The sequence below is a fragment of the Mauremys mutica genome, chromosome 4 (assembly GCF_020497125.1).
Source record: "Mauremys mutica isolate MM-2020 ecotype Southern chromosome 4, ASM2049712v1, whole genome shotgun sequence".
Lineage (NCBI taxonomy): Eukaryota > Metazoa > Chordata > Testudines > Geoemydidae > Mauremys > Mauremys mutica.
The window spans coordinates 45,474,562-45,486,561 of NC_059075.1; the positions used below are offsets into that span (position 1 = coordinate 45,474,562).

The window sequence follows — 12,000 nt, forward strand, 5'->3', positions numbered from 1 at the left end:
AGGGAGGAGCGCAGCTGAGTTCAAAACAGTGGGCAGAGCGGTCACAGCAGGCATTGTGGGATACTGGAGGAGGCTAGCTACATCGACATAACTAATGGCAGCATCTACACTGGCGCTTTGTCACTTTAACTTTGTTGCAAAAAGCTCTATGCCTCTTGTCGAGGTGGTTTTATTTTGTCAGCAAAACAGCAGAGTTTGTAAAAGTAGCTTTGTAGCTGTGTACATCTCTATAGTTTTGTTAGCAAAAGCTGCCTTTTGCTAACAAAACTATGTAGTGTAGACAAGACCTAAATGATACTATAATGATAATGGTTCATGTCACTATTCAATAGGTGACTTTGAAGAATGTCACACATCATGTGTAAGTGGTCCGATACAGCGATCAACCAAAAGGAGAAAAGGGATAAAAAAGAAAACCCTAGCATCCAAATGTATACATAGGGTTTTGCTGGCCTTAGAAACACCCATATTTCCATGATCATCACACTAGTGCCTTGAATTTTTATGACTAGATAAATAGTTGCCTCTACAAAGGTTTTACATAACTATATCTTTTAAGTGTATTGCTTATAAAGCGTTACATTGAAAATGTGTCCTGTTTCTTTACCCTCTTCTCAGGCACACACGTTTCTAAGACAGACTGTATATTATGCAAAACCCTTCCAGCTAACTATTGCCCAGCAAGGGATGAGATGTGATTCTCTCTCTTCCAGTTCCTCCTTCTCTTATTTCCTTAATCTCACTAACTCCACCACTCCTGCCATTCACTCTCATTATGTTTCTACTCCACAATATATAAGTAAAAAAATTGTGCCAGTCCTTACCATGTTCATTTACTTGGATACCTTATAGCCATCCCCAACCCTTAATCTATTCATGTGTCTTTAAATGGTAAACATTATGGGACAGGAATGGTCTCTTCCTCTGTTAGTATAGAGCTCAACACAGCTGGGCTCTACTTAAAATTGCTTGTTTCATAGCAGAACATTGTTTTCCAATCCTTGTGCCAGACCATGCCCTCCCAGAAGAGGGAAGCAGGGTGGAAGGTAACTAATCCCTTCCCATCAGGATTCCTCTCACAGCATTTCTTCCAGATTTTTTTTATCAAGGTGGAGAGTGTAAACTGATGGGCTATTGCACCAGGCTAGGAAAAACCCAAAGCTGCTCCTGAATTCATTTCAGGCCCTTGCCTCAGAGAACAATTTATTGTTCAAACACAAGAAGACTCATGAGTAACCCAAAAACAAAGCAATTCCCATGACCAGTGCAGACTCCAGTCCCCAGAGGTTTTTCCCTCCAGATGGAAAATGTACCTTTTTCCTTATATCCCCTTGTGGGTCATGTGAGAGGCAGGTAGCTCTTAATGCTTTCCTCTGGCATTTTATCCTGTCACAGTGAGATTTACCCTTATGGAAGAAACAAGTTGGAATCTGGCTGTGTGTCCTTTGAGAGCTGTAGGAATCATAGGGCCAGGACCCAGATGTGGGTGCCCTGCAGCTTCCACTGGATCCCGGGCACTGCAGCTCCAATGGAGCATCCTCAGAGTGGATGGAACTCAGTTGGGAAAAGTTTGTTTTCCTGTGAAATTTTTTACCATTGCTAAGGGGACAAATACATTTCCCTTCAACTCTACTTCAATGTCCTCCTCGCTCAAATTCCCCACACAATTATCCCTAGGCCTACAAAGAGCAGGGGAGTGTGATGGGATTTATCTATAAAAAGGTATAATTGTATATAGGTGAATATGAAACTAGTTCATAGAAGGAGCACCATCTACTGGCATGTAAGAATATGTAACATTGTTCATAAGTTTTTAAGACCAATAAAGTTGTTGTTGTCCATTGCAAATGGCTATCTGATTACACAGTTCTTAACAAAGAGGGCCTAGACAGAGATGGCACTCCTCCCTTCTCTATGGTGGAGGCAGATCTGGGACTGGATCTGTGGAGCACTCTCTCTCCTTTAGTGCTGTATCTTCACACTGCACTGGAAAACCATAAAATCTGTGCTGGTGAATGAATTTTAATTATAAACATATTTAAAATATTTTAGTATAAACTGAAAACTCATGTATTAAAACCAGTAAGAACAACAGTATTTATATAGGTATATGTAGTTGTAACTGAGCCCACTTGGGCTTACAGTGAGGTTTGAACCTGTGTCTTCAGCATGAAGGACAAAATTCAGCAAGGTACTTAAGCATGTGCTTAATTTTAAGCATGTGAGTAGTACCATGGAAAGCAATGGGACTAAAAACATGCTTTAAATTATGAATGTGTATAAGTGCCTTGCTAAATTGGGGGCAAAAAGCAGAAACCTCTATCACTTAAACTGGGACTAAGTCCTAAACCTAGCTGTACAATTAATTAACCTCTTACGGGGACCAGCCACTAGGTGGGGACAAAGATCCACATTAAGAGAGTTACATTATATCATCCAAACAAATTTTCAAGATGAAAAACTTGCATTCAGTCAATTCTATATGACTAGGTAACTTGGTTATGCTTTTTTGAAGTAGATACAAATTTTATCTTTAAAATTATGTTGTCAAATAAAACGTCCTTCATACATTTCAATGAACATTTAGAACCAAATTTTAAAAGGGGTCTTAATCCAGCCTCTGAACAAGTGCCTGCAGTTTTTTGTGTGCAACTTTCTGAATGTGCTTTTTGTACCTCATATCCACATTTTGGCCCTAACTTTTCTAGTTTCATCATTACTGTGGAAAGAAGGGGCAGCTAAGAAGTTCAGAAAGAATGATTAAACTAAAGTGATTGTTCTTCATTATCAAGAAGTTTCTTCTTTTCTTTTAAATAGGTTTCTAATCTGTACAGGCTGTGTGGATTGCATTTTTGTTTACCCATTGCTGCTTCTGGTTGCTTCTGTTTGTATAGTGGAAATGGTAGCATGTTAGTTACATAATAAGAAAACAGAGCTTCACTATTCACAGTGAGGGTTCTTCTGAATAATTGGGAATGCTCTGAGGAGAGTTGCTTTATTCTGAAATGAAAATAGAATTCCCTGTTGGCTAATGCTGTTTCATACATGTGTAAAAAAAATCCTTTTTTTGTTTCTCCAATAGATTGTTTGGTTTCTACAAAGGCATACTCCCTCCTATCATGGCCGAAACACCCAAAAGGGCAGTGAAGGTAAAGCATTATATTTCCTCCTTTTAAAAATAAGTGTTACAGTAACTAACATCAGTAACAGTAAAATGCCCTATTTGTCCTTCACCAAAGAAATGTGCTGATTGATGTTAGAATTAAGACATGATCCTCTAGTCTTTACTTAGAAAAAACTCTTACTGATGACAGAATGGAAATTTTGCCTGATTAAGGACTGAAACATCAATCTCTTAATTACTAAGTATATAGTTAAGCAAGATGCATGACAAATTATTACTTTAAAGTAATATTTTATCCTAATATGTTTTGCTTTTTATAGATGTTTTACTTCATTATGAATCCTCTGCAATATGCAAATGAACTAATCCTAGGAATATGTGTGTGTATGAATGCAAACATAAAGGAAACTCTTCAAAGTAAACATTTATTAAGCATTATGTCAGTGCTGTTCAAGTGCCCTCTTCCTGCTGTTTTCCTATACTCTGAGGACAATCACTCAAAAAAAAACAACAAGCCCTCCTGCACCCTTCTGTGTATTACAGTCAACCATATTAACAGACACAAATCCCAATCCTGCAAACAGTTATTATGCCCTTTAGCTCTGTTACAGTATAAATAAATTATTACTGGCCTATCAAATTGCCTTCACTATTAAATGATAACTTTATTTGTTCTGATATGCTTAGGGTGACCAGATGGGATGAAGAAAATATCGGGACAGTTGGGGGTGGGGAGTCCCGCCAACAGAGCAAAAAAAAACCCCAATAAACGGAGTCCTGCCGGTGGAGCAAAAAAAAACCCGAAGTGCTTAATATCGGGACAAATTGCATCCTGACCAAACATCAGTCAGGATGCGGGACAAATGCCTAAATATCGGGGCAGTCCCGATTTTATCAGGATGTCTGGTCACCCTAGATATGCTTCCATCATTTTCTACATTGATTCTTACAACTTTACTTTTATTAGGATGACTTCAAACCTTTCACCACATAATTGTGGAATTTTCTGCATTAATATGTTTGGGTTCTTCAGTTGAATGTGTACATGTGGGAGGACCTCCTGTGCATAATGTTGCTCATTGGATTTTCTCTCTTTTTTGTTTTGTTTTTCCCCAAAGGCTCCAGATCAATCTGAGCCTTAGCCTGCCATCAGTCATTACACAATGTTCCCATTCACTTATGTAGGTATTACATGTGTGTAAAATGATAGAATGTAGCCCCATCACATAATCCTAAAGAAGATCTCTTGGTAGTGTCCTGCTGTTATCATCTTTGTGGATAGAAATGAGACAATAACTGTCTCTTTAAATTATTGAATATAACAAAGAAAAATTATGGCTGTATTTAATTTGGAGCTGCAGTACAGAGTCTAAGGTTGAAATTTTGAAACCCTCCTAATGACTTGCATCATGTGCTTTTTTTCCTTCACATTAGCTTGATAAAAGGTGAGAAAGTCAGTCTGGTGGTTGCTTCTGAGCACAGGTATATAATTAGTAAAAGGGTAGTTTAGGCATTGGGCTAGATTCCAGTACTGCCAACCCCAATCATTCAAAAGTCATGAGTCAGGCCGGGCCCAAATGATGAGATTGTCTTAAAAATCATTAGAAGTTAAAGAGTAATAAATGTGAGGATCTCTCTGCCCTCTGGTTTTTGAGCTTTTAGGATTCACATTTTCTACATACTTTCAATAATCATGAGAGCTAAAACTTGCACCTTTTTGTTTTTGCTAAATGAAGGCTGAGATGCTCACATAATAACATGATTCCTGGTGCTGAGGCTTTAAGAAAAACATCAAATATTACAAGAATCTCAGTAAAATTGCGAGAATTGGCAATGCCAAGATCCTTGGCTTCCCTTAAGTTCCTTTGCACGGCTCCTGTGGGCATAAAAAGGATCTAAAGCTGCCTTCATGCAGCAGCAGTATTCCACAGAGGGAGCATTTCAGTGGCAGGAGGGGGCAGGATAGGAGTCCAATGTGCTCCAGAGATCCTGGCTGATGAAGCAACTTCCTGCAAGCTGTTACCAGACAGCACAAGTCATAGCATCCTGCTTAGAGTTCTGTGAAACCCAGGGACATTGGGCTAGAAAGAATCTAAGTAGATTCAAAATTCCTTTAGCTTTTCTTGAATATGAGCATGAAACACCAAGGAAATCACTGGTTTTTTAGATTCATTTTTCTCCTTCCCTTCCTCAGTAGCCCCCAGTCACTCTAACAGGCCTCAGGTTACATCCTTCCCATTTAGGTATGCTGGGTTGTGAAACTGTTGGTGATCTGGACCACAACGTCCATGCAAAAGACTTTGAGGCTTGAGCAGTAACTAGGGAAACTCCAGCTTTTCCCTTTCACCATCAGTGAGGGAGCCTCAACAGGGGGAAGGGCATTTTCTGGTTTCTGGCAGTCTGGTTTCTGGTTTGGTGGTGAATATTTTTCACAGCTCCAATTGTACAGGAAGGGTGACTTGAATTATGAAACTACTGCACTGTTTAAAGATCACCAAGATAAACAAACAAGGCAGAGTTCCTGCTGAGAAGAAATGTAGCATTGTCCGCATAGAATAATGTGTTAGCTGGATACATCTATTTGCATGTAAAAATAAAGCCATTAAAACCAAGGTGTTCTGATGCAATAGTTTACTTTAAAGCTAGGTGTCAGAGACCTGGGTTCACCTTTGAAGAGATTTGATCCTTTGTCTGTCTTTTTGTCTCTTTCTCTCCATCTCTCTTTATTTCCTTTCTAAAAAGAAAGCTGGTATTTCTGAAGGATGAAAACTTTATAACCCTGAGTTAGCTTGGGCTTGCAGAACAGAAATCAGTGGTGCCAGTACAATGGTTAACAGATGAACTTTTTGGGTAAATGTATATTGTGCATCTGTTCCCAAACATCTTGTTTCAAGTATATTTTTACCTTAAAGTTATTGAGACATATGGTAAGTACTTTGGCTTTTTTCTGTGTAACGTGGATTTAAGTGTATCTTTGCCAGATGGGCAGTATTGGTTATTAGATATATGAATGCATATATTTTAAATGCATGTTTCTTTGGATTTTGTGAGGATAGCTATTAACTTAATATAATTGTATAGTAAAATAAATGACTTCACTCTATGTTATTAAAGGCACTTCGGATGCTCATCCCCTTCAATGATTGGGGACATAAAAGCCTGTCTATCCAGGTAGAGCCTTTTGACAAAATTATTCACACACAGAGTCATTTTGTTATGTCCAACTAAATTTTATATTAAGTTTTTACCGGCAATGATTATTTTTCTTTTTAAAAAAACCCCTATTCACATAATGTGAAACAGAGTGACTATTAAGTAGTTCTTTTATTTAGGACTTTAGGAAGCTATCAGTACTTTAAGGTAAAAAAATTTAAGACCAAAACATTTCTAGGTAGTATATTTCTTCTCTTTTTATGGCCATTTCACAGATCTGGGAGACTATGGAAAACATTAAGGAATAGCAGAAATTCTATGAAAGGTGGGAAGGGTAGCACTCTACAGAAAGACATTGGAGAGAGAATAAAGCAACTTTACAGCAACAAGAAATTAATTTAATTCAGTTTCATAATGGACCCTGCTGTACTTAACATTTTTTCCAGAGATTTTCTTTTACCATACAGGTAAAATTGACTCTGGAAATTATGGCATACTGTATAAGAGAGGTGTATTTCATGGTTATTTAACTTAGGCATAAACCTATAACTATCTTTATTGCTAACACTTTTATCATGTTTGATTATTGACAGACCTATTGCATTGATCTTAAATATATTTGCACTAACTATGTGCTGTAGATTGCTGTTAAGTCAATACAGTGTCTGGAAAGCAATTGCATTCTAGGAGCTGAATTCTCCTGCTGGGGTATATGAGTCATTCCTGCTGAATACAGAGGAAGGTGTTTGTATCCTGTGGCTGGAGTATCAGGCTCTAAGATTTCACAGATTCAACAGTGTGTAACACCAACAGATCCCGGTCATCGTTGGGCGGGTTTGAACCTGGGGTCTCTAGAGCTTAGTGAATGAGCCTCTACTACGTGAGCTAAAAGTCAACTGGCTATTAGCTAAGGCTGTAGAAGTACTAGACACTTGTCTGATAATGATGGGAGACTCTAGTCTGGTGAGCTTTATAGTCCTTCTAAGTCTTGCATATTCTCATCTCTCTCAAAAATATAAAACCATGAAACTTATATGGAATATTACTTGTAATATTTTTAAGTTCTGCCTGAAACTTGGACCCCCCTCCTGCCCTCTCTATCCCCGAAAGTTCTCTCCTGTCCTAGCTTATCATTCTGGCAGGAGTTTACAGTTCTTAAAGTAGTTACTTTGGATGGCATCAACAGCAGTGATCATGAGATGGTTGAGTTCAGGATCCTGACAAAAGGAAGAAAGGAAAGCAGCAGAATACGGACCCTGGACTTCAGAAAAGTAGAGTTCAACTCCCTCAGGGAACTGATGAGCAGGATCCCCTGGGAGGCTAATATGAGGGGGAAAGGAGTCCAGGAGAGCTGGCTGTATTTTAAAGAAGGCTTATTGAGGACGCAGGAACAAACCATCCCGATGTGCAGAAAGAATAGCAAATATGACAGGCAACCACCTTGGCTTAACAGAGAAATCTTCGGGGAGCTTAAATACAAAAAGGAAGCTTACAAGAAGTAGAAACTTGGACAGATGACTAGGAAGGAGTATAAAAATATTGCTCAGGCATGCAGGGGTGTAATCAGGAAGGCCAAAACACAACCGGAGTTGCAGCTAGCAAGGGATGTGAAGGGTAACAAGAAAGGTTTCTACAGGTATGTTAGCAACAAGAAGAAGATCAGGGAAAGTGTGGGACACTTACTGAATGGGGGAGAAAACCTAGTAAGAGATGATGTGGAAAAAGCTGAAGTACTCAATGCTTTTTTTGCCTCGGTCTTCACAGACAAGGTCAGCTCCCAGACTGCTGCACTGGGCAGCACAGTATGAGGAGGAGGTGAGCAGCCCTCAGTGGTGAAAGAACAGGTTAAGGACTATTTAGAAAAGCTGGACATGCATGAGTCCATGGGGCCAGATCCAGTGCATGAGAGGGTGCTGAGGGAGTTGGCTGATGTGAGTGCAGAGCCATTGGTCATTATCTTTGAAAACTCATGGCGATCGGGGGAGGTCCCGGACGATTAGAAAAAGGCAAATATAGTGCCCATCTTTAAAAAAGGGAAGAAGGAGAATCCAGGGAACTACAGACTGGTCAGCCTCACCTCAGTCCCTGGAAAAATCATGAAACCATTTTGAAGCACTTGGAGGAGAGGAAGGTGATCAGGAACAGTCAACATGAATTAACCAAGGGCAAGTCATGCCTGACCAACCTGATTGCCTTCTGTGATGAGATAACTGGCTCTGTGGATATAGGGAAAATGGTGGACGTGAGATATCATTACTTTAGCAAAGCTTTTCATAGAATCATAGAACTGGAAAGGACCTTGAGAGTTCATCTAGTCCAGTCCCCTGCACTCAAGGCAGGACTAAGTATTATCTGGACCATCCCTGTCAGGTGTTTGTCCACCCTGCTCTTGAAAATCTCAAATGATGGACATTCCACCACCTTCCTAGGCAATTTATTCCAGTACTTAACCACTCTGACAGTTAGGAAGTTTTTCCTAATGTTCAACCTAAACCGCCCTTGCTGCAATTTAAGCCCATTGCTTCTTGTCCTATCCTCAGAGGTTAAAAAGAACATTTTTTCTCCCTCCTCCTTGTAACAACCTTATGTACTTGAAAACTGTTATCATGTCCCCTCTCAGTCTTCTCTTCTCCAGACTAAACAAATCCAATTTTTTCAATCTTCCCTCATAGGTCATGTTTTCTATACCTTTAACCATTTTTGTTGCTTTTCTCTGGACTTTCCCCAATTTGTCCACATCTTTCCTGAAATGTGGTGCCCAGAACTAGACACAATACTCCAGTTTAGGCCTAATCCCCTGCTAATCCATCCCAGAATGATGGGGTTTTTTTGTTTTGTTTTGTTTTTGTTTTTTTGTAAGAGCCTTACATGGTTGATTAATATTTAGCTTGTGATCCACTATGACCCCTAGATCCCTTTCCACAGTACTCCTTCCTAGGCAGTCATTCCCCATTTTGTATGTGTGCAACTGATTGTTCCTTCCTAAGTGGAGTACTTTGCATTTCTCCTTATTAAATTTCATCCTATTTACTTCAGACCATTTCTCCAGTTTGTCCAGATCATTTTGAATTTTAATCCTATCTTCAAAAAGCACTTGCAACCCCTCCCAGCTTGGTATCATCCACAAACTTTATAAGTGTACTTTCTATGCCATTATCTAAATCATTGATGAAGATATTCAACAGAACTGGACTCAGAACCGATCCCTGCGGGACCCCACTTGTTATGTCCTTCCAAAATGACTGTGAACCACTGATAATTACTCTCTGGGAATGATTTTCCAACCAGTTGTGCACCCACCTTATAGTAACTCCATCTAGATTGTATTTCCCTAGTTTGTTTATGAGAAGGTCATGCAAGATAATATCAAAAGCCTTACTAAAGTGAAGATATACCACATCTACCACTTTTGATACGGTCTCCAACAGTATTCTTGCCAGCAAGGTAAAAAAGTATGGATTGGATGAATAGACTATAAGGTGGATAGAAAGCTGGCTAGATTGTCTGGTTCAACAGGCATCAATGGCTCGATGTCTAGTTGGCAGCCAGTATCAAGCAGAGTGCTCCAGGGGTCTGTCCTGGGGCTGGTTTTGTTCAACATCTTCATTAATGATCTGGATGATGGGATGGATTGCACTCTCAGCAAGTTTGCGGATGACACTAAGCTGGGGGGAGAGGTAGATACGCTGGACCTAGAGAAATTGGAGGATTGGGCTAAAAAAATCTGATGAGGTTCAACAAGGACAAGTACAGAGTCCTGAACTTAGGACAGAAGAATCCCATGCACTGCTACAGACTGGGGACCAAAAGGCTAAGCAGCAGTTCTGCAGAATAGGACCTGGGGATTACAGTGGATGAGAAGCTGAATATGAGTCAGCAGTGTGCCCTTGTTGCCAAGAAGGCTAACGGCATATTGGGCTGCATTAGTAGGAACATTGCCAGCAGACCGAGGGAAGTGATTTATTCCCTTCTATTCAGCACTGGTGAGGCCACATCTGGAGTACTGCATCCAGTCTCTCCCCTTCCTCCTCTCCGCCCCCCGCCCCCGAAAGGATGTTGACAAATTGTAGAGCATCCAGCAGAGGGCAACAAAAATGATTAGGGGGCTGGGGCACATGACTTATGAGGAGAGGCTGAGGGAATTGGGCTTATTTAGTCTTCAGAAGAGAAGAGTGAGGGGGGATTTGATAGCTGCCTTTAACTACCTGAAGGGAGGTTCCAAAGATGATGGATCAAGGCTGTTCTCAGTGGTGGCAGATGATAGAACAAGGAGCAATGGTCTCAAGTTGCAGTGGGGGAGGTTTAAGTTGGCTATTAGGAAAAACTATTTCACTAGGTGGGTGGTGAAGCATTGGAATGGGTTTACAAAGGTTAGTAAATTGAAAGCAAGAACTATGTATTGGAAATCTTCTCTTGTGTACAATAGCTCATTGTCTTTAATTCCATTTGTGTTAACATTATTCCTTATTTCCTGATGAAATCATTTGAAGGGCCTGATTCTCCACTACCTTGTAGCGTAGGTAGTCATTTACACTTGTGCGAAGTGTGTGCAATGGTAGTGTTTGATACTCTCTTTCCACAGGTATACATGACTACAGAGAGTATGAGACAGTGGAGAATTAGGCCTTCATTGTCTCTTTTTTTCTAAATCAGATAAATAACTTATAATAAAATCTTCTAAACATTGCTGAGTTTTAAATGTAACTGTATTTAATTTATAGTTTTTCACCTTTGAACAATACAAGAAATTACTAGGACATGCTTCACTGTCACCAGGATTGGTAAGTGTAAATATATAATTAGGGTTTTTGTTCATTTAAGGAAATATTGGATGTCCCTCTGCCCCTCCCCAAAAGTAAAAGGACCAAGATACTTAGTGTGATGCCAGAGTGAAATACAACAGAAAATACATGCCAGGTATCTGAGCTGCAGATAGCAGATATGAAGGTGTGGCCTTGGAAAACATGGGAAGAGTCCAAAAGCTAAAGTATAATGTGCAATATCCTGAAAACATCAGTAAGTTACCATAGTAAATACATTTCAGTTGCAGCTGGTCAAAAAATGGAAAAACTCATTTCGTAAAAAAAATTTCAAAGTTCAAAATTTTCAAGTTTCAAAGTTTTAATTTTGAAGTGATCAAAACATTGTTTATTTTTTAGATATTTTGGGAAATATATTTATTAAAGGCACCATTGAAAATATTATTGAAATAGTTATTGACATGTTTTGTTTATCAAAACCCAGCTTTTCATTAAATGAAAATCTTCCTAACCTTTTCAGTAACTTTTTTTGGTTAAAAAAAAATGTCAAGAGCTATTTTTATATAATTTTCTATAATATTTTTAATAACAAATGTGAAAAGGGGCACAATGCTGTTTTCTGGGAAGAATGAAGAATGTCAACAATTTTCATTTTTATTTTTTAAAAAAGGCTATTTTTAATAGAGTTTTTGTCTGAAAAAATGTCAACCAGATTTCATTTCGATGTTTCTACTTTTAATCTCTTGCCTCCTGTCTACTCCCTTTTTTAAAATATTGGCAAGCATAAAATACCTCACACTTTGTAGAGACACCTGTGTTCTGTTTATAATAATCCATGTATCTGAGTTTTAAGCAAGACTAAAAAAATGTGAATTACTTGGAAAAGGGTATGTAATAAATAATAAAATCCTGAACATCTGGATTATAGATTTTGTGGTCAGGTGAGTTTGGGCTTTGAATTCT

General features: G+C 39.0%; 1 protein-coding gene across 2 annotated transcripts in view; it reads left to right on the forward strand.

Annotated features, from left to right (window-relative positions):
* The window catches only part of SLC25A21 (solute carrier family 25 member 21), a 401,122-nt gene that overhangs the window by 364,960 nt on the left and 24,162 nt on the right, over positions 1–12,000 (forward strand). For both annotated transcript variants that reach the window (XM_045014796.1, XM_045014797.1), the window contains exons 5-6: positions 3,083–3,149; positions 10,999–11,058. In XM_045014796.1, coding sequence (XP_044870731.1) covers positions 3,083–3,149; positions 10,999–11,058 — 127 coding nt within the window. The remainder of the gene's footprint in view (positions 1–3,082; positions 3,150–10,998; positions 11,059–12,000) is intronic.